Here is a 26,177-nt window from a genome sequence, read left to right as displayed (position 1 = left end):
TCAAGACAACTTGCTCAGTGCTTTGCTGGGCTAGGCAGAAAAAGCTTATGCCACATCACCTGCAAATGCATATTGAACAAGTTAATGTGTAAAGTTCTGACTTGGTGAGATGCTGGGGTAGTGTTGCAGGACGAGTCTATACCACATTCACAGAGGGTGGTGAGGCATTTCCATTGCTGATTAAAATGCTTTCATGAGTGTGGTCAGTTTGGTCATTTCCAGTTTGCCATGAAAAACAATAGGAAGGATTAGTCCTCTGCCTGTATTATATTTGCTGTGGTATTTTATGCACAAAATCTGAAAAATGAAGCAATTCTTATCTGTAATCAATACAGTACATTCAAGGCTCCTTTTGGTAGGAGTGCACTTTTGATTAATTAACTGTGTCTGAAAGTAGTCTATAATAGATTAATCCACTTTTCTACTGACAGTCCTTCCAGAATAATGCCAATATATCTCTCATTGACAAAAACTAACTAGCAAGGGGGAAAACAAAACAAAAGAAAGAAAAAAAACCTGATAAATAAAAACTGAAGAGACTAAGTAGGTACTGTGGCTCAACTCCCCTTCGGCTTCCTGCTGCTGCTGAGGAATCCTCTCACCTGGCTCGTCTTTTCTTGGACTGGTGGAAATTAAATGCATACTCAAGCGTGTGAAATGGAGTTTCACACATCTGATAGAGCCAATTAACATGATTTTTAGTTTTCCACTGTTTTACTAAGGTGGGAGTTTTGAGGCAGCAGGAGGAAGGGCATTTTTTTCCCAATTATTTATTTCCTTCTAATATATAGATTTTTTATTTTGCGATTTTCTGTGAGAGCCAGTTACTTTGGAGTTACTGGCTGAAACAGAGAAAAAACTTGATTTCATGGTGTTCTGGAATTAGCATATGCCCTACTGTCAGTCTGGCAAATCTAAATTGCATAAACCTCCTTTAACACTTATTTTATTCCTAGGAATGTGGTTATGAAAAAGAAATGTAATTCAGAATATTTGAGCTGTCAAAAATTCAAATTCATAAGCTTATGAATACCCCTAGGTGGCACTACATGCTTTTTTTGTTCAAAAGTAATAAAATATTTTATATGTAAAAAAAAAGCAAAATCATAACAGCTTAATACACATGATGATCTCTAAAATGTCAATTGTATAATAGATTCCATGTTTTCTCTAATAAGGGTGGCTAACAAGTTTTTTTATAACTCACGGAATAAAACTGTTCTTTTGTGAGGATTGCCTGATATTATAATATAATTTATTTAGAATTTTATTGTGAAAAATATGTACAAGGACTTGAATACAGATTTTTATTTTTAAAAAGTATAACCATTTAACTAAAATATGTTTGTATTTTTAATTTAGATTTTAACATGTTTTAAAACTTCCATGGTAAAGCCATGCCAACAGTGAGAGAAGGGACAAACAGGACTGGACTGCATCTGAGTGGCTAACCTATTTGACAAGAATACAGGCTTTTACAGTAAAATTCAGATATAACGAATGGAAAATGTTATAAAGAAATAGTGTTTTTTCTACATCAGGTACAGCCATGTGTCTCAAGATATCAATGAGTTAGCACATTCAGCAGAATTTGAAGAAATGTAGACTTTTTAAAGGTAGATAACAGGAGTTATGTAAGACAAGGTTAGTCATACTAATTAAGATCAATATGAAATTGGCAAACCGTTAAACTGTTGATCTGGAATAAATTATCCCAATTTTGTTTTTATTTGCTTGTGTATTTCTTTACATCCGTACTTAGGCTTTTTTTTCCAATGGAAAGTAGCACACTGTGTGTGAATTAATCCTTTCTGATGACCAGTTAGGGTTGCACTATGTTAATGACTATATTCTTCTTTTTCATATGTTTCCTGCTTTTGGTGAGGAACTATCCTAAAATTCAAAATCTAGGCAAGATTGCTCCATGGGTTTGTGCGGACATAGATGATGCCCACAAGCCTGTGTCAGCCTTTCACAGTGTTCAGACATGAGGCAGGGCAGCACTGGGGCATTGCTACATGAGTACTAGGCTGGCTCATCACTCACACCTTTGTGGCATAGGGTCCAGGTGTCAAAAGAGTCTGTCAAGGGAGCTAAGGAGCAACATCTGTTAGTGATACCAAAGAGAAATCTCTGTGATAACATTTCTTAGCAGTCCTTAGTACTGGTGACACATGGGCCATTGCTGAAGTAGCACTGGGAAAGGTGGCTTCAGTTGGCTTGGGGATAATAATTTCTGTGACATCTGCTGTAGAAGAACTGAAGTAGCCAAAGCTGAAAACTACCAAAAACCTTTAACTGTGTCCTAAAAGGGTTAATATTCTTCACAAGGCACTTTTACAACTAATGCAGTGATTCAGGATGGTATTTGTGGGACCTTTGTTGCACCAAATGCAGTAATGGAAAAATAAGTCTGCTAGCTCAAGTGACTGTGGAAAAAAATAAAAAAAAAAAGGCACCCAAAAGCCTAGCAGATTAAAATTAAATAGTCTGTATATTGGAGAAGAACAAAATGTTCAGACGTTCTGGGTGTTCATTTTATGCATTAAGCTGCATGGTATTTTTTCTGAATCCTTAATTAGCCAGGTTGAGGTGATGTTGCAAGTTGCTTAGCAGGGCAGTTTTTGTACCTTTTTTTTTGAAGCTGGTGTAAAATAAGTAGTAATAGTAATAGGAATAGCAAGGAAACTTTGTAATGAGGTTGTGCATGTTCTCTATGCTGGTTTTCAGTGCTTGGTGATTTGGACTGTAGTTTAACTCTATTTCTGTAAACAAATTTAACAGACAGTGATGTCTCTTTCCTGTCAGTTTCCTGCTAAATGGTGTTTAAGTCCACAGGACATATAACTTAGTATCAGTGTTTTTTCTCTTACGTCATCGTGGAAGATACAAGAGTAGTAAATACTCACATCACAGCAGTCTTCGGTTGGCTAGATAAGACCCAGTCTCCATGTGAATCCTATGTAAACTGCAAAAGATGAAAATTCCACTAATTTCTCTCTAGCTGGCTTTTCAGAATGTTCATCAGCATGGCCAGTTTTACTGCTACAGATAAAGAAATGCAAGAACATGTAATACAGACCAGTGTAATGCTGCTGTTTGTTGATAACAAAGAGATGTGCATGTTCTCAGTGCCAGGAGTACAGACACTCCAATAAAACTTGAACTTACAGTTATTTTGATGTAGAAGATATATGAGGAAATGTTAATAGATCTTTTTGCTCTTTCAGGCATAAAACCAAAATGTGCGACACCTGATAAACCAGGGAATAATACTTGAACTAAAATCTGTATGAACCATAGCTCTTACGTTTCTGCTGTCTTTACCGCACAGTTGTCTCTCCCTTTTGGCTGTCTATGGATTCAGGCCTCCGGAATCCTTTTTCCTCTTATGGCTGGGACACATTAACTACCATTTAATTTAATTAAACCTCAAAAGAACAGGGAAAATTAAGTGAAACGCTGGACCCATTGAAGGCAATACCAAACACCTACTGAGTCTACTTTTACAAGACAAAGATTTCCCTAGGATATGTGAAGATACATCTTCTGAAGGAGCTCTGTACATTCTTAAGTAAAGAGCTTTTTGAAAGTGAAGAAGAAACAGGGCAGGTGGAAGAGAATTGTGTGTTGAGCATGGTGTTGATTGGCACTGTGTTTATACACAGAAACGGCGCATTTGGTAGTGATACACTGTTGAGGAGAGTGTGGCTAAGGTAGAAGGTAGAGGTTTGATTGTTTTCAGAGCTTCAGGTGTGTAACAAAAGAGCAGTGTTACTTCTGCATACATCACTGTCATATGTCATCTATATATATTTATGTATGCATACACACACACACACACATACAGATGATATCATAGACATGTTGGTACATAATGTGTCCAGCATGAGAAAACACATTGTACACTGTTTTCCCATTTTAACAGTTAAACTTGAATGAAAAGAAAAGATCTAACAGTACGCTAATGGAATAACATTCTGCTTGTAGCTGACAGGGAAATAGTGAGAGAGCAGATAATTGTTTTATAATTGCGCTCCTTCAGAAGGGAAGAATCAATAATCACTGAAGTGCAAAAGGAAGACAAATCAATTGAGGGGAAAAGCAAGAAGTTTGAAGGGAAGACATTGGAAAGAGTCGATCATAATTTAAAGAGGATTTCTTCTGTGATTACAAAACCTTTTCCATCTTTTGAAAATAATTATTTACTTTTTAGTTGTTTTGTTTTGACTTTCAGAGCAATCCTTCACTTTGTTGTTACCATGATGCAATTAACTCCTTGTTTCTTGGGGGGAAAAAAAAGAGTGTAATTATTTATTTAGGCTTTTAAAATATACATAATATCTATCACTGTTTCTTCTCATGATAACTGTACAGACACTGAGTGCTCTCACTCCATAATCTCAGCGGTGTAAAGGGAATGAGCATTATATGTGGGAAATGCACGACCTCCTTGTTTTGGGTGCATAAAAAAGGGTGTAGCAACCTCAGAGTAGTCCTCTGTCTGCTGTGCAGCTGCTCTTTGTCCAGACAGACAGTGATAGGGAGCCAGGGACAAGCCCTGGTGTCCATATCTCCTGCTTCTCAACGATAAGCCATTCTGCAGTTAGCATTGTAAAGACGTGCCAGGGAGCAAAGTATGTGAAGATCTTGTGCAGAGCGCAGTCTTAATATTTAACATGAGGCATGTTAAAAAAGTAGGACAACCTCTTTATTTATTTTTAATGTGTTTATTCCAGAAATAGAAGTCAGATGGTAGCCTGTCAGACTGTAAAGGATTTCCCAGAATGATCATGACTGTGCATTGTTTTTTTTGTTTGTTTGTTTGTTTTTTCTTCTTCTATTTAGCAGTGAAAATTATGATATTTTAATGTCTAGAAAACATGTGGGTGACCCAGGAATGACTGTTATTTGTTCTGGGCATCAGACAGGGAAGAAAAAACTCTGTTTGGCAGATTGATTTATAAAAAATGGCAGTTGTTTATTGCTGCTTCTGGGGCTGGAAATATCAGAGCAAATTCTAGGCAGATGGACTAGCCAAGTGACAGGGTCATTTGGGCAGGTGATAAATTGTCCACAGTTATTTCAAAATTGTACTTCAGGGAATCGTGCCTGGTAGAGAATTGAGTAAGCGCTACTCTACATTTAGCAGTCTTTCAGAAAACTCCCTGCAGCCTGTTTTCATTGCTTATGGCCTGTCTGTGCAAGGCAAGGACTGGGTAGGCAAATAGTGTTCACAGCTCTGCAGAATCACAGCTTCTCCTTCTTTCGCTCCTGCCTTCCTCAAGTGATGCACATCGCACAGGCACACCATAGCTATACAGCTGGAAAAGCTGTTTTGTCCTGAGACAAAACAGTATCTGGCTTGTGGGATGGGGTTGCTTGGGACCTCCTCCTATTTTATTTTCACCACCTCATTAGAAATAAGAGGGGCTGGTAAACAAAAGGACCAGCCACCATCCCCATAAAAATGCTTCAAGACGTTGTGACTCTCTGTGTAAAAGGGCTCAGCTTATGTGCCCCCAGTCATGGCACGTCGGCAAACCTAGTCAACTGGAAAATAATGACAAAACCCAAATGTCCTGGTGTTATTACCATATTAGACAACATCAGGAGAGGTGGATGGGGAAGGAGCCGCATGCAGCTGTGGTGGTGGCAGGACAGTTCTCCTCCAATTACTCACCACCTTTGTTGCTTGGGCACATGCTTCAGTGCTGCTGTTTTTTCCATCCTTGCTGACCACATGTGAGACGTCATCACTCAGTGCTCCTGACGGCACTGCCTGAACAGTGTGCAGTCTCACCGAGCCCATTTCCATCCATGTTGAGCTGGTTTCTGCACATACTGGTTACAATTGCCCTCCTCCCTGCTGCCACCTCTGTGTTCTTTATTGTTCTCTTCCGGGGCTATTAGCTCTACCATGTGCAAACTAGGCCTTTTGAAACACTCAAAGCACCTAGTGTTTAGCTGGTTTTGCTAAATTCAGTGATAAAAATAACTCTCCGTTTAACTGTCACTCTGCAATTGCATAAATACTGTTCTTGCTATTTGGTCTCCGTGACAGCACTATCCCAAAGATGCAAACTGCAACAGTGAGAGCACACAGGATAAGCACTAAAACAAAGAATTTATGTGATTTATGACTAAATTAGTAAAAGTAGGATGATTGAAATATCATTGCAAACTTCCAAACTCTTCCAGTTTTATTGTAGAACTTACAGTATTGCTTTTCTCTCTACATCCTAGTTTCTGGGGTTGTGTGATTTTGTAAACAACTCAGATTTATTACTGTTTTCTTTTTTTTTATAGCTATTTTTAACCTCCCAACAATTTCTGAAGGAAGTTTGATAGGCACGCAAACCTGGACTACCCAAAATATATTTTAAATGAATCTCAAGCTTTATGGGGTCACCTAAATCACAAACATATTGGCTTGGAGCTGGCAATACTGCCACAGAGTGATAGCTGAAATACTAATCTTTAATGGCAGCCACTGGATGCAATACCTCTGAAAAATGATAGACCAGGTACCAGGTCTAATTTGAAGAAACTTTTTTGGATGTTTTTTGGGTGTCATGTTCATGTTCTCTGGGGGAGTGCACAAAAAAAAAAAAACCAAAAAAAACCCCTATATCGCACAGAGACAGCATATAGAAAAAAATTAGAACATTTGGAATGGATGGACTGAAAATGTACTGCAGAGGTGCTCTGGGGAACAAGAATATGAGAAAGCACAGAAACCAGAGGGAAATTCTGGTCCACTTAGTGAAAGTAAATCCTTTTCCTCCAGATACTTCATAACAGAAGAGCCTGCCTTTAAAAATACAAGTGAGTCAAAATCTCAACACCAATTTGGAATTGCTTATAATCTACAAAGAGAAAGTAACGATACGCTTTTCTTTAAAAAAATTACGTGATACTGCTTTGGTAGTCTTTCTCTTGTTTTAAATGTGAGCTATATGTAGAAAGTAGAAAAGGAAAAAATCAGGAGGTTAGAGCTGTACAAAATAAAGCCTAGACAGAAACAGACTGATGGAGGAAAGCAGTAGATTGCAGCCTGTATTGTAGAGAATTGCACTCAAACAGCAACAAGAAAAATCTCCATCTTTTAACAGCAATGTAAAGGGAATGAAAGATAAAAGAATTAAATGTCCTAAAGGAAATGTCCCAAAGTTTTCCTTCTGTTCAAGGAAGAATTAAAAAAAGCAGGAGTACATGTGATAATTCAAAGAAGAAAATGATGTTTGCTTCATGTCCTTAGCCTGAAGTTTTGCTTCGTTATGTGTTCTCTTCATTGGCTGCCAATCATTTGGCTGTTGTATATGAGTTATGTTGTTGCTCAATAGCCAGCGGGATTGCAGCTGGACTGTGGTGTCAGCTTTGGTGTCAGCAGAGAGAGAAAGAAGATATAGGAGACTGGAAAAGGCTATTTGGGGTCTAGCGTACACTAAACCCACTCAGGAGCCACATTTCTTATGTCTGTTCATAAGAAAATGTGAAATGAGAGATATTTGTACTTTGTACTGTGACAAACAGGAGTATTGCTCATGTTGCGCAGTATTGCAACACAGCATTGAACCATAGTCCATGATGTCTTCGACATGCTGGAGGGAACGGATGCCATCCAGAGGGGCCTTGACAGGCTGGAGAGGTGGGCTGATGCAAACCTCATGAAGTTCAACCAGTTCAAGTCCAAGGTCCTGCATGTGAGTAGGGGCAATCCCAGGCACAAATACAGGCAGAGCAGAGAATGTACTGAGAGCAGCCCGAGGAGAAGGACTTGGGAGTGATGGTGGACGAGAAGCTCAACATGAGCTGGCAACGCACCCTTGCAGCCCAGAAGGGCAACTGAATCCTGGGCTGCATCAAGAGGAGTGTGGCCAGCAGGTCAAGGGAGGTGATTCTGCCCCTCTACTCTGCCCTGGTGAGACCCCACCTACAGTACTGTGTCCAGCTCTGGAGTCCCCAACATAAGAAGGACATGGACCAGTTGGAGAGGGTCCAGAGGAGGGCCATGAAGATGATCAGAAGGCTGGAGCACCTCTCTTATGAGGACAGGCTGAGAGCGTTGGGACTGTTCAGCTTGGAGAAGAGCAGGCTCTGGGGAGACCTTGTAGCGGCCTCCGAGTACCTACAGGGGGCATTTATTAGAAAGACAGGAAGAAGCTCTTCAGCAGGGCCTGTTGTGATAGCATGAGGGGTAATGGTTTTAAAATAGAGGGAGGCAGATTCAGACTGGACATAGAGAAAAGAATTTTACAATGAGTGTGGTGAAGTAGTGGCACAGATTGCCCAGAGAGGGGGTTGAAGCCTCAGCTTCCTCTGTAGTAGCAGGAAGCTCCCCTCAGCATCCTCTTCATTTATATACTGAGCATGATGTCACATGGGATGGAATGGCCCTTTGGCTAATTTGGATAAACTTGTCCCAGCTGTTGGCTAATTAGTAAACTATCCCAGCTGTGTCCCTCAGTCACAGGTGCCACCAGCTCCAGTTCCTCTTCCGGCTCAGGTGAAAATTAACTCTATCCTAGCCAGAACCAGGACAGTAATTTATAAAGTGATCAGTCTTGTTCCATTATTCATGTGGTGAACTACAGCTAGGCATTATGTTTAACAAGGTACTATTAAAAAAAATAAAACCCAAATCTAAACTCTTCTTGGAGAGACTATATAATAGTACTGTGAGAAGTATAATGGTTTTACGCATTAGGCTTGCTGTGCACTAGCAATTTTCTTTTTCAAAATACCTTAACATAGTAAAAGAACCATGTTAAAATATAATTAATTAATTAACTAGGTAATACTAATTTATTTGTTCAAAAAATAATGGGAAAAAAAAAATCACTCCAGCCACACTAGCTCTTCACCTCATCAGCTCTTTATCTTTACAACTGATTGCATTAAAACACAAAGTCTAACTTGATCGTGTATTGAATCCTGAAGAAAATTACCTATCAGAAGCAAATATTATTTTAAGTAATATTTTGGAAATAGACAAAAATCAAAGAACCCAAATAGGACCATGAAAGAGCACTTCTTACTGTAGTTTCTCTTTTCTGCTGTTAATTATATACAGTTTTTGTCTTTTTTTTTTTTTTTATCTCCCACTTTTTCATAGACTGTCATTAGAGATCTGTAGAGACTTTGGAGTACTTAGAACTGTGTGCAAATTATGTTTGTAGGGATGAAAGCATACACTAGCTTTTCCTAATAATGATAGTCATATATTTATCAAATGTTGAACACAGTTACAAAAATGGAATAATTTAGCATCTGAAATTTCTGCTTAGTAGTTTTATGTTTTAAAAACAGTAAACATAATATTTTATGAGAGAGTATTGTATGCAAATCTCCAAAGAAATTTCTTTAAACTAGTAATGTTTTTTGGACTGCATGAAGTTTTTATCAGGCAACTTAATTTCTGCTGACAATTTTTGAGGCAAATTATGAAGACTACAATTCTTGTGTGTTCTTCCTACCTGCCCAGGCACTGGTTCTTTTTTTGGTTTTTAATTTTAAAAACCTAAAAGAGGTCCTCTGTGTGATTTTGAGTGACAGTAGGACTGTAGACTGTAGACTTCATTTGCACTTCCTAGGAAAAAAGTTTTCTTTAATACAGTTCAATTAGCCATATAATTTTAAAAGTAATTTGTCAATATTGTGAAGCATTAGCTTAGATCTCAAACCATTGATACATAATTATCACTATAATTTATTAATATATACACTTTTAGATGCTACTTCTTGATTTCTGTGTGTGTGTGTGATTATGATATGTGAGTGACTTTATCATACTTGCTATTACCAAGATTTTCAAAGAAACACGTGAATTTTCTGTGTTTTGGGCTTAAGCGTCCAGCTGATGAAGGGTTCTTTTACACAGTGTTGTGGACTAATCTTGTGCTGACAGTCTATTTTTTTTTTTTTTGATAAGGATTGGCCTATGAACTCTTCTTTTAGATTGCTATAAAAATCAAAATTTAGATTCTAATCTAGTATTGAATTTTACATATTTTATTAACATCTTATATTTAATCTTAACAATCCAAATATATAAACACTAAAATATAACAATTGTGCCTCATAAACAACATTTTGGGGGTTTTACATACTAGTAAAAGAAAGCATTGTGAATCAGTTTGGTCTCAGAACTTTTATTCCACAAGAAATTTAACATAATGACTTTCATTTTAATTCCTTGCCCATTATTTCTGTGTTTGGAAGATTAACCTCAACAGCTTCAGTAAGACAGTAACTTAAATTCCCCAGGAGAAATATTCCTCATTATTTCCGTTGTTTGCTATTAGATCATTATGTTGCTGCTTTATAATTAGGACAATTAGTTTGAAGCTCAGCTATGCAGCAGTGTGACTTTGGGGGTAGGCATCATGTAAAAAGAACTAGTGATTTAATAATGTTAATGAACCATCCCCTTAAATCTCAAACTGATTCTTGTGGGGATTTAGGGTGATGTAAGAGAAAAATTTATTTTCCTTTTATTCACACCCTTTCATTTGTTTCCCAGGCCTGGTTCAGGCTGAGATAAGAGAAGATCCTTGAACTATTTGCAGTCTGTCATAACATAGAGATACAGTGAAAAGAAAAAAATACTGAGAGAATTGTTGTACAGAAACAATACGTTCAGATACAATTTTTGTTAACATGCAAACTTTCAAGTTTGTGTGTACATCCAATCTTCTCTTGCTTCTCTTATTATCAGAAAGTATCTGGAAAGTATCTGATTTTATTTCATATTCACAGAGTTTGGAAGTTAAAACGTGACTAACTTAAAAAAAAAAAAAAGGAACAATATTTAAGAAAATACTGAGATTGAAAGAGGTTGGTTACATGTGTCCCATTTGTACACTGTTGATTGTAAAAATACATTGTTTTGGGATATGTCCCAAACATAAGAAGGGCACAGATCTGTTGCAGTGAGTCCAGAGGAGGGCCACGAAAATGATCAGAGGGCTGGAGCACCTCTCCTGTGAGGACAGGCTGACAGAGTTGGGGCTGCTCAGCCTGGAGAAGAGGAGGCTCTGGAGAGACCTTATAGCAGCCTTCCAGTGCCTCAGGGGGGCTGATAGGAAAGATGGGAAGAAACTCTTTAGCAGGGCCTGTTGTGATAGGTAAGGGGTAGGGGGTAATGGTTTTAAACTAAAAGAGATTAGATTCAGATTAGACATAATGAAGACGTTTTTTTACAATGAGGGTGGTGAAACACTGGCACAGGTTGCCCAGAGAGGTGGTGGATGCCCCATCTCTGAAAACATTCAAGGCCAGATTGGACAGGGCTCTGAGCAACCTGATCTGGTTGGAGATGTCCCTGCTCCTTGCAGGGCTGTTGGACTAGATGGCCTTTAAAGGTCCCTTCCAACCCAAACCATTCTATGATTCTAAGATTCTGTGATTCTGTGATTCTATGATATACTATCACTTTGTATATATTTAGAAATGCTTCCTGAAGTGTATCCACTTTGTGGTTATAATTTTTATTGAATTACACTGTTGGATCTGGAAGTCTGGGAGTCCGGATTGTGTCCTTCTAGTTTTGGTGGCATGAGCAGCCAAGGCACTGCCTTGTTCCTCTCTTTTGAATACATGGTTCAGAGAAAAAGACATGGCATGCTGGGAGTAGAGTGTGATTATCTCCAAAAAAAGTTATGCTTTGAAAATGAAATCAAAAGAGTTCAGGGTTTGTGAGACTTGAGTGATCAATAATGCCATAAAATAATTTTATCAGACATGGCACTTTTTGTGAAAACTTCGATACTTCCTAAGGTTATCCCTAAATTGTGTCAGCATTTTTGACACATTTTATGGTAGATTTCTTTAAAAATATATGTCTAGTATTTATTGTTTTATTTCACATTCATTAAGGATGAAAACTGCTAGTGTAAATATATTAAAACTGGGGAACATAGGCTCCTGAAGCTGATATTAATTCCTAAAAATGCAATCAGGTATCTGACTTTATGCTTTTATATTTGAAATGTTGTAAGGTAAGGAGTGGTATTTTTTAGGATTCACGTTGCTTGCTCTGCTGCTCTTTTCAATGCTGTGGGAGTCCCTGCCATGGCTTTTTTTTTGTGGGCAGATGAGTGATGGTGAATAACTCTTTTCTTTTCTCTTGTTGCCACCAGAGTACATCTGCAAATTAATATAAGAAACAGTTCCTCTTGCTCAGCTAGTAAGAGAAATAATAAATAATATTTCAGGCCATTTAGACACTGGCTGTATCTTCAGGCAGCCTTCTTTGTAAGATATAAATAGTTGTAAAAGATAATAAATGAAATATTTCTTCTGGCTCAGCTCGACCCACAGAGGTCTCCAACCTGAGTTCAGTGATGCTGTCACTTGAGATACTTGGCCCATCAAGAAGCTTGAACTGAATGTCAGGTGTTGCTGATGCTTGAAATAATGCTGAAATGGAAACAGAGCTATACTTCAAGCTGACAAAACTCTCAATTTCTGTGCTCATATGCAGTTCAAGTATTTTTTTTTGCCATATGGTTACTCTCAGTTTGGTACTATGTCTTAAGGAGAAGAGCTTCAGCTAAATTTTGTCACAGAGGCAGACTCTTAGTGTTCCATGTTTGTGTCTTTCTGACAGCTGTGAGCTGGTTTTTGTTTGTTTTTACTTTGCATCCATTGATGAAAACAAAAGCTTAGTCCAATAACGGGCTTTCTGTCATCAATGTAAGTGATGAATGAGACCTTCACCTCTGTAAAAACACAGTGAAAATTAGCACTTCATTTTTTTTAGGGATCCTGAGATATGTAATTCTTGGCTTGTTTTCTTCATTGTACAACTAAAGTGACTGCTCCTCTCTATTTAGGTGTCAAGACAGGTCATGTACTTTAAGCACAACAGGAAAATAAACCCACACATTTTAGCAGTGAAGGAATTGCCCTCTGTGTGAGAGGTAATATATTCATATGGCATTGGCCAATTTACAGTAGAAAATACCGATTGCAGAATTTATATCTAGTAAAGAAATTTTGCTTTCTGGTTGAATGTGACCTTTCCAAGGCTTGCCTAAAACTTCCTTCAGGAAAGTAGTTTTATTAATGCTTTCAAGTTTAACCTGGATGTAGCACACTGTCAAATTTATATGTTGTTGTGCTGTTCTTTTTGCTCCACAGAACATTTGCTTCCATTTGTACATGCCTTGAATTGGAATAAATGGGACTTCTATTATAAAACCTAATGTCAGGCTGACTCCACCTAGAAAATAACAGTTTTTAAAGGTCACACAAAATAGGCCATTCTCAGCCCCTTTTTCCAGATATCTTTGATTAAAAATAGTTTGTTCTGTTTATTAAATTACTGGTATTTTCCCTTCAGGGCAAACTAAAGCAGAAGCAGATCTTTGCATTTGTCATCAGCTTAAGGTCACAAATACAACTACATTAAATAATGCTATATACCTTTCCCCACTACTGAATTATCAATGATGAATTATGTATCATCATTTCAATCAATATGTGTTTAAATCTACTCGTGCAGATGTATTTCCATTGTCAAGTGCAGTAACATGCAACTCCCAAATAAATTTGCTTTGGTATGAGCTGCATCAGACCCATAGGATCCCAACTAGTATTTATGAAGAATGTCTTTTGAAATTGATTTGTAGACTATGAAATGGCTAAACAAAAAGCCATGATTGCATTTCATTGTTTAAAGTAGATTGAGAGACGAATACTCAAAAAGAGTCATTGTCCTTTCCTCTCCCTTTTATATTATTTTATTTCCTGGGGAGCTTTGCTACAACCGCTATCTTAAAAGCAAACGTTTAGCTTGGGTAGGAAAATTTGGATCCTATAGTTTATAATCTCTGTCTAGTTGGTGCTCTGAGGGATAAACCTAACAATTCTGGACTCACCTAGGGAGTGAACCAAAAATGCCTTATGATTTTTATAACTGTTATTTTGCCCCACAGTCTACCTTGAAGTTCCAGTGTTGCCCTTGGTACAGCTTTCAGCATGCTTTCCAAAGCCTCCGTGTATGTGTGCAGCTCTTTCTCTCTCCCTACTGTGTCTATTGATATTCCAGACTCTACGCAGCTCGCTTAGTACACGTGTCATGTCCTATTGCCCAAGGCATGGTGCAAATCCTAATTTGAAGATTAAACTCCAGCTAGCTTTGTGATACTGAGCACCTTTAGTACTTCTGAGGGGTGGAAGAGAAGAGGTGTCTGGATGAACTCAGTAATGTGAGATTTGAATAAATTTTCTAGAAAGTCCTAAGACTTACTTTTCCTTTCTTTTTTTTTTTTTTAAAAAAAAACAGAATTAAGTTCTGATAATTTGTATAAACATTTTTTTTATATAAATTGAACCTAATAATAAAACCAAACTAAAAATCATAAATGAAGAAATATTACGTGTCAATTGTCAGAAAGCAGAAGAGGTGACCTATGCATTCCATGACAGCAGTTCACAGATTTTATGTTCGTTTAGTTAAACTATATGTACACTATTAACTTACTATGACACCCCTAAAATGCTATTAACCAAGCGGGTTGGTAAGACTGGAACAGTTTTTCTGTCTCAGGCTCAGAAATCAAGAGTTAGCAGGACCAATTTAAAGTACACATTCCATTATAAGTGTGAGGAAGGAATAACCTGCTTCCTGCTTCACACGTGGGAATAAAAAGAGTCATTAATAAAGTGTGAGTAAAAACTGAGCTAAAACATGTGAACTCTGACTTTCTTGTTCTCTGTGAGCAATATTTTGCCAAATATTAGAAACTGTTAATCTGTGGTTACATTTCAGCCATTGTCAGAGGCATTGTCAGCTCTTTAGTAAAAAAAATTAAGGTTTCCAGGGTATTGAGAAAAGGTTATGAAAATAATATAGGAAGAAATTATAAGTTTTCAGAAATGAGATCATGAACTAAATTTATTATTAAACATTATTTTGAAGTATATAGGAACTATGAAAAATGACAGTATTATAGCCAACTCCTCCCAAACAAACATGATAGTAATAAAAAGTATCATGCATGGCATGGCATTTGTGGATGGTAAGTGTTTAATGATAACCAGGCTATTTTTATTTAACTACCTGAATCATGGGTTTAGGAGCCTAACTTTAGTTGCATGCAAGTGTTTGAATTATTTTTGTTATCAATATTATCTTGATAAGACATCCATTCAAACAGAGATTTGACCACATATCTGTACTGCAAAATCAAGGTAAATTGATTTGTAGTCTTACTGTATTTCTTCCTGTCCCACTGGAGGACCAGCTGATGGGCAAGCCACCTTCTACGGAAATAAGTAAGCATTAGCTTTCTGTCCTCCAGTTCCCCTCTTGAAAAGCAACACTTTTCACATCTCCTAGGAGTTTTGATAAGGTCTAGTTCATTAATACAGGAACTGTACTTGGTGATTACAAAAAGAAAATGCTGTAAAAATATTACTTCCCTTACTGCTCTTGTTTCAATGTATCGGAATCAGTTCCTGAATGGAAGAACATGAAATATTAAACATGCAATACATGACTGAAGTCCACAAGGTAGTCTGGGTATTAGTTTTTAAAAAATAACACACCCCCCACCTTCCAAATGTAAGTGTGTCAATACAGTACCATGAACAAATAGTGTTGTTCACTTACAATGTATGCTTTGGGTATTTAAATATTTTTTGCCAACCAAGCACACATTTCCATGATAGATTCCTTTAAGGAGAAAAAACCCTCAGCTTTTATTTACTGGAGAGAGAATATGCAGGTATGTTTAAAAGGTTTTTTTAACATTTGTTGAAGAGTTTTCTTATGAAGTTATTTTATTTGCTACAGAGTTATCACAGTTATTAGAATCGGCTACACAAATATTAGACCACATAAGAAAAAGATGAGCGATGGAAGCATGGTATGGTATGGTTGAAATGCTGATACAATGTTAAGCAATCCAGATAATATCCAGAATCTCTTCATGCATTTTTAACAATACTGACCCTGAATGCTAAGCTGCACAGGAGCTATTTCTAGAGTGAAAGGTTTCAGACATGATGGAAGGTTGCAGTGTCTTTTACAGACTATTGTAATTATTTCCTTTGCTGGATTTGATTTCACATAAAATTTTCAACATGTTATTCTTCTTGCAGTACATGACCATTTTTTGCAGAGGCATACTACTAATGAAGAGGCTTTGAAGCAAAACAATACTTACACAGTCGTAGCACTGTGACAAGATAGAGTAGTCCTTACGGAGGTCAAACTCAACAGCAGACCTCTGGTTCAAGACCCTTTAGTTTGAACTCACTGCTCCCACTATTTGGTTTGAATTTTAGTCTCACTTTGTAGTATCTCTTTCTGTGTCCTGGTTCTTTTGGGAAGCCGTACTGAACCATTGCACAGTCTCATGGGTAGGTAGGGAGCAATAAATCTGTAAGAGCTAGGCAAGATCTTGGAAATGCTGAAATAAGTAGCTTGGCAAATCTATCCACCTGCTTCCTCCCACCTCCCCCCCCCCCCCCACTACACATTACCCAATTATATCATTTTAAAATTCAAAATTAAAATATACCAGCACAAAATGCTCTAAAATGTTGGAAATTCTATGTCAAGATATGAGCTTTGCAGACCATCTCTGTAATCTGAATTGATGCCCAAAACTGAGCTCCATCGAAGTGAAAGAGCCATAACATTATCATTTTTATGCAGCTGTGATCACGGGATACATGCAAAATCTGTCACGGTGCCTAAACCCGTGGTTGCAGAGGCAGGATGAGGATTCAGGAGCCTTGAGGAAGTGCTGTTTTTTGGTCTCTGGAGAGTTCTGAAGAACCAGGCCTTCCCCTGTTTATCATATATGTTTTCAGAAAAGCTGTCTTTTTAAGTATAGAAACGAAGGTGCTCAATTGTGCTCAATTTGGCTCTGACTGTCATATTTGTAACCTATTAAAAAAAAAAAACAACACTCAGTAGACAATACAGTGAATTATTCTGAAAATCTGGTCTCTTACAGTAAAGCGTAATGGGAGGCTTGAGACAGTATGAAAAACAGTGTGGGTGGGAACTTTGATTTTTGTCCAGCCATAGTGTACAGTTTGCTTTTTTGTAGTATTGCTTTTCTGAAGCAATAGAAGATTTCTGGGGCAGTTGTGATCTCTGTAAAATATGCATTGTTTCTGTCTGATCTTTTTGCACTTTTTTTTCAGACAAATATTCTAAGGGAAATCCTGCTTTCTGTGACAAAACTTCTGGAACTTTTCATGTGATCAGGAATTTATCTGCAATTTGTGGTTGTGCTATAATAACCACGTGGATAAAGTGTAACCTGAATGAGTATTAATGTTCCAAAACAGTAGTAATCCTTGGTATTTTTTCCAGTTTTTAAAAAATACAATTATTTCCATTTACACATCTACAGTCTGAGTTCATACTGAAACTGTAGCTATTGAAATAGCTGTTTGTCTTAACAAGACAAACGTGTAATGGTGACACTTTTCTGTTTATTTCCATTTAAAGTATCTCCTAAATATCATTGTCATCTCATCAGTTTTGACAGGAGCTACATGGTATTTGAATAAGACATGACATTTTGAATAACATTACAAGCATCTGTTTTCAATGTCTATCAAACTGGGATTTGGACTACATTCTCTTAAAATGCCCTAGATTGAAAAAATGTTTTGCACATGAAGTTAATGTCTCAGGTATGTTTCTACTGTGCAGGTTTTGTATTTTGGGACTCAAAACATACACAATCATTTTCAAATGAGGACAAACTCCCACTGACAGAAAATGATGTTGAAAGACACCATAACATGCTCTCTGTATTTGCACTTGCAGTCATTTACAGCATGGGTACTTGATCTCTGCTTTTAGTTTAGATATGTAAAAGTTAGGACACAAACAATCTCTCTTTCATATGTGAATTATTTGGCTTACAAATACAAAATGTCATGTGCCAATGTTCTTGTATACTTCCAGCAATCTGATGTTTTCGGCACTAAAGCCTCTGATTTCTATGTCTATCTGTACAATTAAATAGTATTTTCTACTTAAAATTGATGAAATACCAACTGGACATGCTTCATCCTCTAAATGGAACTCTTGCATAGTGATAATCATGTGTATTAAAATGTAACATTTATTTTGATTTGACTGAATTGTGTAATAAGTAAAGAATATGCCTATATTTGTAGTTTGGAAGTGCGTTAAACCCAACATAGCAGAAGAGTGGTGAATACAGTGTTTTTCTGCATATTGTTTGGCAGCTGACTGCTGCTGTTCATGTTAAGTCCATCCAACAAGTTTGCACATGACAAATATGAAAATGACTACGTTGTTTTTAAGAGTATATGTGATTTGCTGTAAGACACTTTTCAGTTGCAAACATTTTTTTTGTCTAAAAGGAAATCCAAATTATTTTATTAGTAATAGAAACTTAGCTGTATAGATGTAGTAGCCACAGGACTCTCAGTATTTTAGGAAAACTGCTAATGATGAAGAGTGATGAACTACCTTTTTGTCAGTTTACTTGGTTAAGTGGAATTCACAAATTGGGTTAATAGTATAGAAATAGATGTCATAATTATCTAAAATTACTTATATTCTTGCTTCACTCAGATTTTGCTGCTTTTAAGATGGTAAGAAATGCAAAGGTGAATCTTTTCGGAATGGGTCATTGCATTTGTATCTCCGTCAACTTTGTAAGTACTTAGACACCAAGTTCACAGACAATGGTCTCACTGCCTTTATCAAGCTGTTTTAATGTGTGAGATTTACTTCAATTGAAAGGAATTTTAGGCTTTACGAAAACATTTTCATTGGTTACTCCTTATCCAAAATACTCCTTTTTCAGCAGCTTATATAACACCCAGGTGCAGCCGAGTATCAGGTGTGTCAGCACAGTTCTCTCCCCAAATTAATGTGCCCAAATTAATGGTCCTTGCTAAGAAATCGCAGCTTTTTCAGGAGTTCAGGATGATACTTCTTTGCCTTTAACCTGCCTGATGAGAAGTAAATTACTTGCATTTCTGATTTGCATCATGTACATCACCTGTAATTTTTGCCTACAGATTTTCCACATGACATACGATCTGGCCAGTGCTGTGGTGAGAATCTTTAATCTGATCGGAATGATGCTGCTGCTGTGCCACTGGGATGGTTGTCTGCAGTTTTTAGTACCATTACTCCAGGATTTCCCACCAGATTGCTGGGTGTCCCTAAACGGTATGGTTGTAAGTATTGTTCATTTTTCATTGTGCTTTCTAAACATTATTTTTCTAAACAGTTAACTTAAGTGTAAAATTACATGCCTAGTAATACACTGCCCTCCAATATATTCAAGGTTACTTTTGGGTTTTGTTGGCTGGCTTACTAATCGCTAAAGTTTGCTTCATGGCCCTCATCACCAACAAAATGATACTGACTCATTGTCAGTAAATGAACCAGAAAATACTTTCAGTTTTAAGGTCATTTTGATTCCCTCAAAAAAAGACACCAAAAGAAATCTGGAAACACTCAGTTCACCAGTGCTTTCAATTTAGGCTGTAATTTCAGAGTACTCCTGAAGGTATATAATTGGTGTTTGTTTCATCTACTGTTGCCCGTGGTTTGTTTTGTAAATGAGTCATCTTATGATCCCTTTACCAACGTATTTCCAACTTAACAGTCCACATGATTTTTTTTTTGTAAGAACAAGAAGAGAAATAGATTTACTTCTATGGTACTTTTGTGTATGTGAAGAGACTGTTCAAGGATAGAATGTGGCTATGCCTTATTTTTCAGGAAGAGCAATGATATTTTGCTTGCTTGACATGTGCCTTAAAGATCAGTGGCTGGGAAGAATTAAGTAGTTTCTATCAAGTCAGATAATGAGGTAATACACAGAACATTTTTACAGGAAATGCACTGAAAAAGTTGTTGAAATGTGCTTATACCAAAAGACACAGCCCCAAGCAACTTTCTCATTGGCCATCTGAAAACATGTGTTTTTCTCGTTTTTAGAATCCATAAAAAGTGCCTGTACTGTAGATGGTCATCTTGCTAGGTTTCGCGTATTTTTATTGTAGAAACATAACAGTATTTGTAGATTTAGGAAAGTGATACTGCTCATAACTGTGAGAGCTCATTGACTAAGATTGTCAGTAATACAGACAGGTATTTGCAGTCATCAAGCAACATCTTTAATGATAAGCAGCATGTTTGCTGACACCTCATTGCACAGCTTTCCTAAAAAAAAAAAAAAAATAGTGACATATCTTCAAAAATGGGGTTGCTACAATAAAAGTAGGTCACCAGGATGCTGACTGGAACGTCTTTGCATTCTGCAGCATTCTGGGTTCTGTTTTGTAACATCTTCCATTCACATTTAGAAAGGGTACATTTTCTACCAGCTTCTTAAAGATCTGGGTGAAAACCATGCTAGTGAAAGGAAGCCTTGGATTACATTTAATTGAAGTATTTAACTTTTAAAGAACACTGCACTATTAAATTCACTCTCTTCCGTAAGAAGAGCTACATTTAATGCAAGACGGCATGTGTGCGCTGTGCACATGCTGAGGGAGACCCTTCTTTCTGCCTGCCCACGCTCAGCATTTTTTATGGAAACAACACTCACTTCTTACTGGCCACATCTCTTGGAAAGATCCTTTTTGAAAGTTGCACCTTTTTTTTTCTTTCCTTTTTTTTTTTTTCCTTTTTGTCTGGCAACTGACTCTTGCTGTTAATGAACATTGTGGGGACATCTGAAAATTAAGCACAATCATGTTCGCAGCATAGGCAGTCTTTTAGTCATATGGCAAGAAAAGAGTTGTGGACTGCCAGCCTGGAATCAGAAGGATATCTAAGGCCACTGTCAGGGAAACAACTAGACCTTTCTTCTGACCCCGTTATGATATTACCAAACATTTCCTGATTGCTTTCCAGGGTCTGGAAGTGAATTCTTTAGCACTGAATACAGAGAAGCTGTCATGGCATATCGGTCCTTTGAAATGATAGATGGAATAGAAGGATGATGATAATGGTGATGGTTACATGGTTTGCTAGTGTATCCAGAGTCTAACTGTTGATTTTGGAATTTGGAAGGGCTTCAAGTTCTTGATTCTCCAAGAGCTTTGGGAAGTGGGATACCTTACTCTCCCAATATACTGTAGCAAATAACAATTTTATCTACTCTGACTTTTAAATCTTTTATTGTTGAAATCACTGCACCTAATACAGGGATTTGGACTCAAATACTGTTGAGAAAGAAAGTCAGATAAGAATCTTGTTATTTCTTCTGCCCTGAAGTTCTTTATCTGTGACTTGCCACAGTGGTTGCCACAACAAAAGGCCAATTATCATCAGGTCTTTCCCTAGCCCCACCTAATGCACCTTTCTGTTAAAGTATTCCTTTCTACTCTGATTTTAGTCAGAGATTTTAGTAGCTTAGGAGGTAAAGATAACTCCTTGCACCTGCATGCATTTGGAGTTTTGTTCAAATTTCAGAGTCAGATAATTCTGAAATACAACCACCCTAAGAAAGGCAAAATTGTGCATCTCTGAATTTCAATCTTTTTTTTTTGAGTAGTGGAGGGTTTACGTGAGCAAATCCTGGGTTTCACACTGTGCCTCCAGTATACATTCCTCAAAGTGACATTGTTGCAAGGGCTAACCTCAGGCTAACACACCAATTTTGCTTTGAAGTAAAATTTTAACATTTATTCATGGTGATTATTGGCTTGAAGACTTATTCAAGACAATGTGTGCTCAGCCAGAAAAAGTTAGTTTTCCAATATGCAAGTTAGTTGCAAGCCTGAGGATTTGCACATAATCTGATGCTAAAGGAAGTCAGGATGCCATGAGGATGACATACTGTCTCCTCAGTTGACACAGCTCAACGTACTCTTCCAGCTCATAGTTCCCTTCTGTCTCACACATTAGTTGCATCAGGCTGCAGAGTGCAAGAGCTTCTTCTAAAAGCCTTATCCTGAAAGGTATTTTTTCTGTACAAGCTGGTACATGAACGTATTCAAATTCCACAGGCATACTCATGGTTTACTTTATAAATACTGTTAAGAAAAATAACATAGATTAAATCTAATGTGACAGAGAAATAGGATGATAAAACCAATCTGCATTTTGCTTACTGCAAAACAAATGAGTTGGATTTTTGTCTTTGAAAGGATCATTAAAATGTCATAGGGCATCATGAAGTAGACTATGAAATAAAATGGAAAGCCTTCTCTGTAAAACGGAATAAGATCACTACTGGTTAATACTGTGCCAACCTACAGCCTAAGTAGTTCAAGAAAAATGTTCAGATTACATTGGGATATTATCTTTAGTAATAAAAATAATGAGCCCATATTGTACCTGTACTCTCAGATTGGCCTTCTTGGACAGTTCCTAACATTGACCTTCTCGTTGTTATGAAGTGAAAGTCAGGGCTGGTATCTTCCTTTAATTTTTCTAAATGTGATCCCACTTGCCCACTTCTGTATCTTTACTGCCATTTGATTGCACTGACTTTATTAATACTGAGTTGCTTTTGACAGGCAGGATCTTGTGCTCTTCCAGAATATCAATATAATTCTCTTTCTTTAAAAATAAGAAGACTAGTAAATACAATATAAAAGTAAGCAACAGCTGGGTTTTTTTTCTGCTCACTTGAAGTCATGTTCCTACCAATCCATTACAGACAAAATAACAGTCAGTTACTTCTGCGAAAGTATATGGCTCTCTGATACTATTCCCAGGTTTTTTTTGAAACTAGAATTGTGAGTTTAATTCCTAAAAAAGGTCTTTTCTGAAGAGGTTTCACAGACTTTCCTAATGATGCTGCCTAATTTCTCCTTGGCTCAGAAAGCCTATTATCCGCAACTGCTTGTGTGATTTATCCTCAGCTTTCTGATCTGCATTGCTTCAGACTACTGTAGTACTTCCATAGTGACTCATAGACCAAACATCTTTATCATACTTCAGAGTTCAGGAAAATAGTTCTTTAATCAAGAGTAAAACTTTGCAGCTGAAATCAGAGGAGGCACAAGAGCAGAAAAGCACAGTGATCTTCTCCTATAGTCAGTGTGTGCAAACCGAGATTCTGCATTTTGCGTTCGGTTTTAGCTGCTGTGAATTTTGAAAAAACAGTCTGTAAGTCCCAACTGATAAGCAATTATAGCCAGGTCTTAAATGGGAGAGAGTTTCTAAGCAAGTAGAGATGAGAGATAACATTTTTGCCACTGATGCCATCTGGCCATCTAAGCATGACTGCCCACAATAAAGCATCCCTAGCAGCAGATGATTAGTTTTGTTGTGTTGGAAGTTTGCTCTGGCTTTTCATATCACCTATGGCAAAGACTCAAAGACATGTTAGTCCTTGAAGCAGCAGTATCTGAAGATCTCTAACCTATATTTTCCTGTCTGTATTTGCAATAATTGGTTGTATGGTTAGGAAAATATATGATCTTTTAAGTAAGGTATTTACCTGATGTTTCCGGATTTTTCGCATATAATGTTCCCTTAGTGAGATAAAAATTTGGCAGAGAAGTACAGAATTTAACTTGAAGGATGATTTTTTTTAAAAGCCAGAAGGAATTGTAAAGCTTTTGGAAAGGGCTTGCTTTGCTGGCATTTCTCATGGCAATCAGCTGATGTTTTCTCAGCAAGAACAATTCAGGTACTTTGGTTTCTTTATTTTTCCTTTTCCTTACTGTCCTTGCAGTTCAATTGTTTGCAACTCCTAGGTTTTGGATTTGGTGAAGTGGGATTTTGCATTATATTAACTCCCTTTTGTGTCACATCGTTTCCTCAGGGGCAAAAGCAATCGGATATTAGACTTCGGATCTTCATCTCTGTGCATTGCTAGGAAGAGAATTTGGGGATTTCTGCTGCAGAGTCTAAAAGTCTCTCTCATTATAAAATGGATGACTTAAACGAATACTTGATAGGGAAATGCAGAAATGCAGGGGATGGTGAGGATTTAGAACGACGTTAACATATGTATATGCACATAAACTAGTAATAACACATAGAACTTTAATTTCAATTCTCAACATTTCATGGTCATGAACACTATTTTCAGTTACACAAACATATGGGGTTTTTTTTCAATAAGATCTCTACTCAATAGAGCTCAAGGAATCTAGTGTAGTCATTTGTTATATTATTCAGCATTGGTTTTTCTCCTTTTTGATAATGTATCAGCTTAGCACCTTCTTCCCTGTAGCTGGCTAGTAGGGCAGATAGTTTTCTCATGAGAGTTTTCTGCATTTGATTATTATGTGATAATCATAACTGAGAGCTTCACAAATGTTTTTGAGTACCTTTTTATTATATGGCAAGATATTGTAGAGCCACATTTAAAGCATTAGATTCCTCTGACTTCATTTGCAGTGCTGAGCAATAAATGCTTATGTAGATCAAATGCCACAATCGTGATTTGGGCGCATAGAAAATATGGAACATATGGGAATCGTCTGATTACTAGAGGCACTGAGGATCTCATGAGGTACTAATGTGTTTTGTACTCTATATTTATGTACGTCTATTTAGTTATAGCAAATGCTTCTAGGAACAGATAAAATATTTAAATTGCCTATCAGAGATGGACTGTGATCAAAATAAGGAGAATTGCCCAACTTAGATAAGTGCTCTACTGGCAACATAGTTTGGAAATATGGTAATATCAATAGCAACGGTATGTAAATGACATTCCCATTTGGGAACTGACAGCAAATAATAATATCCCTTCTAGTATGCGCAGCTGTTCAAAATTCAGTTATTGCTCTGTCTTGCACACAGCACTGGCCTAATCACTGTGGTTGGTCCGTCTCCCCTTGCATCAAGGTGATGAAGTAACCACCTGTTTCGGTGGGTTGAGGTCAAGTGTTAGGCCTAAAATCATGTTAGTTCAGGAGAATATATTAGTTCATGTAATTTGACACTACAAGAAACTGCAGAGGAAAATTTTGTAGACATGCAGTGCAAAATGACAAGGTATTTTAATGGAGACTGAGGACATATATTAATTGCAATACAAAAGTTTTATATGAAGCTAGCAAGGATCAGATAAATGGAGTAGCCAAGGACACTGTTAATTTAACTCAGTGTGTCATGACCAATTAAGAGGAAAAAAAATCAAGCTCTCTTTTTTTACAACAATTGCTGAGGCTTTAGGAAGACCACATAGGTTTTGACTTAGGCTTTTTTCTGTTCTTTGACAGGTTAGTAGGTCATCCACTATTGCAGGGCTAGAAAGGAAAGTAATAACTTTTCCTTCCTATCTTCTTGCCTTTGGTGTAATATTCTATATAATTTTGCTGATGTCTCCAATACTTTTGAACTGTGTAATTTTGACAGTAGATTTCTGATGTGCTTACATAAAACCAGTTATTAGATTTCCTATGTCTCATACTTATTGAAAATATATCATTATTTATATTTTTTTTCTGTGTTTTGATTTCTACCAACAGGAAATTGATTCCAAATAATGAGCAAGTTCCTGGGATCAAACCCAGCATCTATACAGTATGCTTTAAACGTTACTTCCATCATGGCTGCTTTGTATTCATTTGTTCCATACTATTTTCTTACTGTTTCTTTTCTATTTTCTGGTTGAGATTGTATTGTCTGTTTCAAGCCATGAAACACTGCTGCAGAGCAGTGGTTTTTTTCTTCTTCTTTCTAAAAATCTGAAATATAGCAGAAACTGATTTAGATTCAGTGAAAGTCAAGCCTCACTGGTTCCCTAAGCTAAAAAAAATGACAAATGAGTTCATGTTCATGATTTACTACTATTGATGTGTTCTTGGGTTATCTTTTTGAGCTCATTAAGTTATTACCATGAGCTAATTGAGATATAGAAACTTGAAAGCTGACAAATAAAGGTGCAAAATCATTTACAGGGAGATTTAAAACTTCTAAAAGTTTAACGTTAGTGAAAGTATCCACATTATCTGCCAATATTTTGATTACAACTGAGACAAAAGTGAAAATAGTCCTTCAAAGAAGATATGCCCGGTTGTAATGCCACAGCTACACCAATTTTGGAAAATGTTCAGCATTATGAACTCAACTACTGTTATAAGCCCTGCTACTTTACTTTATTCTCACTTAAATACCTTAAACTCAATGTTGTAGTATTGACATAAGTATTTAATGCTGATGGTGGTAATTACTTCAGCAGATACTGGTGCTCAGTGCTTTAGAGAAAGGATCTAAATTAGGACACTCATGT

At 37.0% G+C, this 26,177-nt stretch overlaps 1 protein-coding gene across 1 annotated transcript in view; it reads left to right on the top strand.

Moving 5' to 3' along the window:
* HCN1 (hyperpolarization activated cyclic nucleotide gated potassium channel 1) overlaps window positions 1–26,177 on the top strand; it is a 200,048-nt gene that overhangs the window by 85,002 nt on the left and 88,869 nt on the right. The window contains exon 3 of the mRNA XM_086770318.1: window positions 19,036–19,197. Within this exon, the coding sequence (XP_086626444.1) occupies window positions 19,036–19,197 (162 nt within the window). The remainder of the gene's footprint in view (window positions 1–19,035; window positions 19,198–26,177) is intronic.

The sequence above is a fragment of the Chlamydotis macqueenii genome, chromosome Z (genome assembly GCF_036417535.1).
Source record: "Chlamydotis macqueenii isolate bChlMac1 chromosome Z, bChlMac1.mat, whole genome shotgun sequence".
NCBI classification, from domain to species: domain Eukaryota; kingdom Metazoa; phylum Chordata; class Aves; order Otidiformes; family Otididae; genus Chlamydotis; species Chlamydotis macqueenii.
This window is presented reverse-complemented; position numbering and strand designations above follow the sequence as displayed.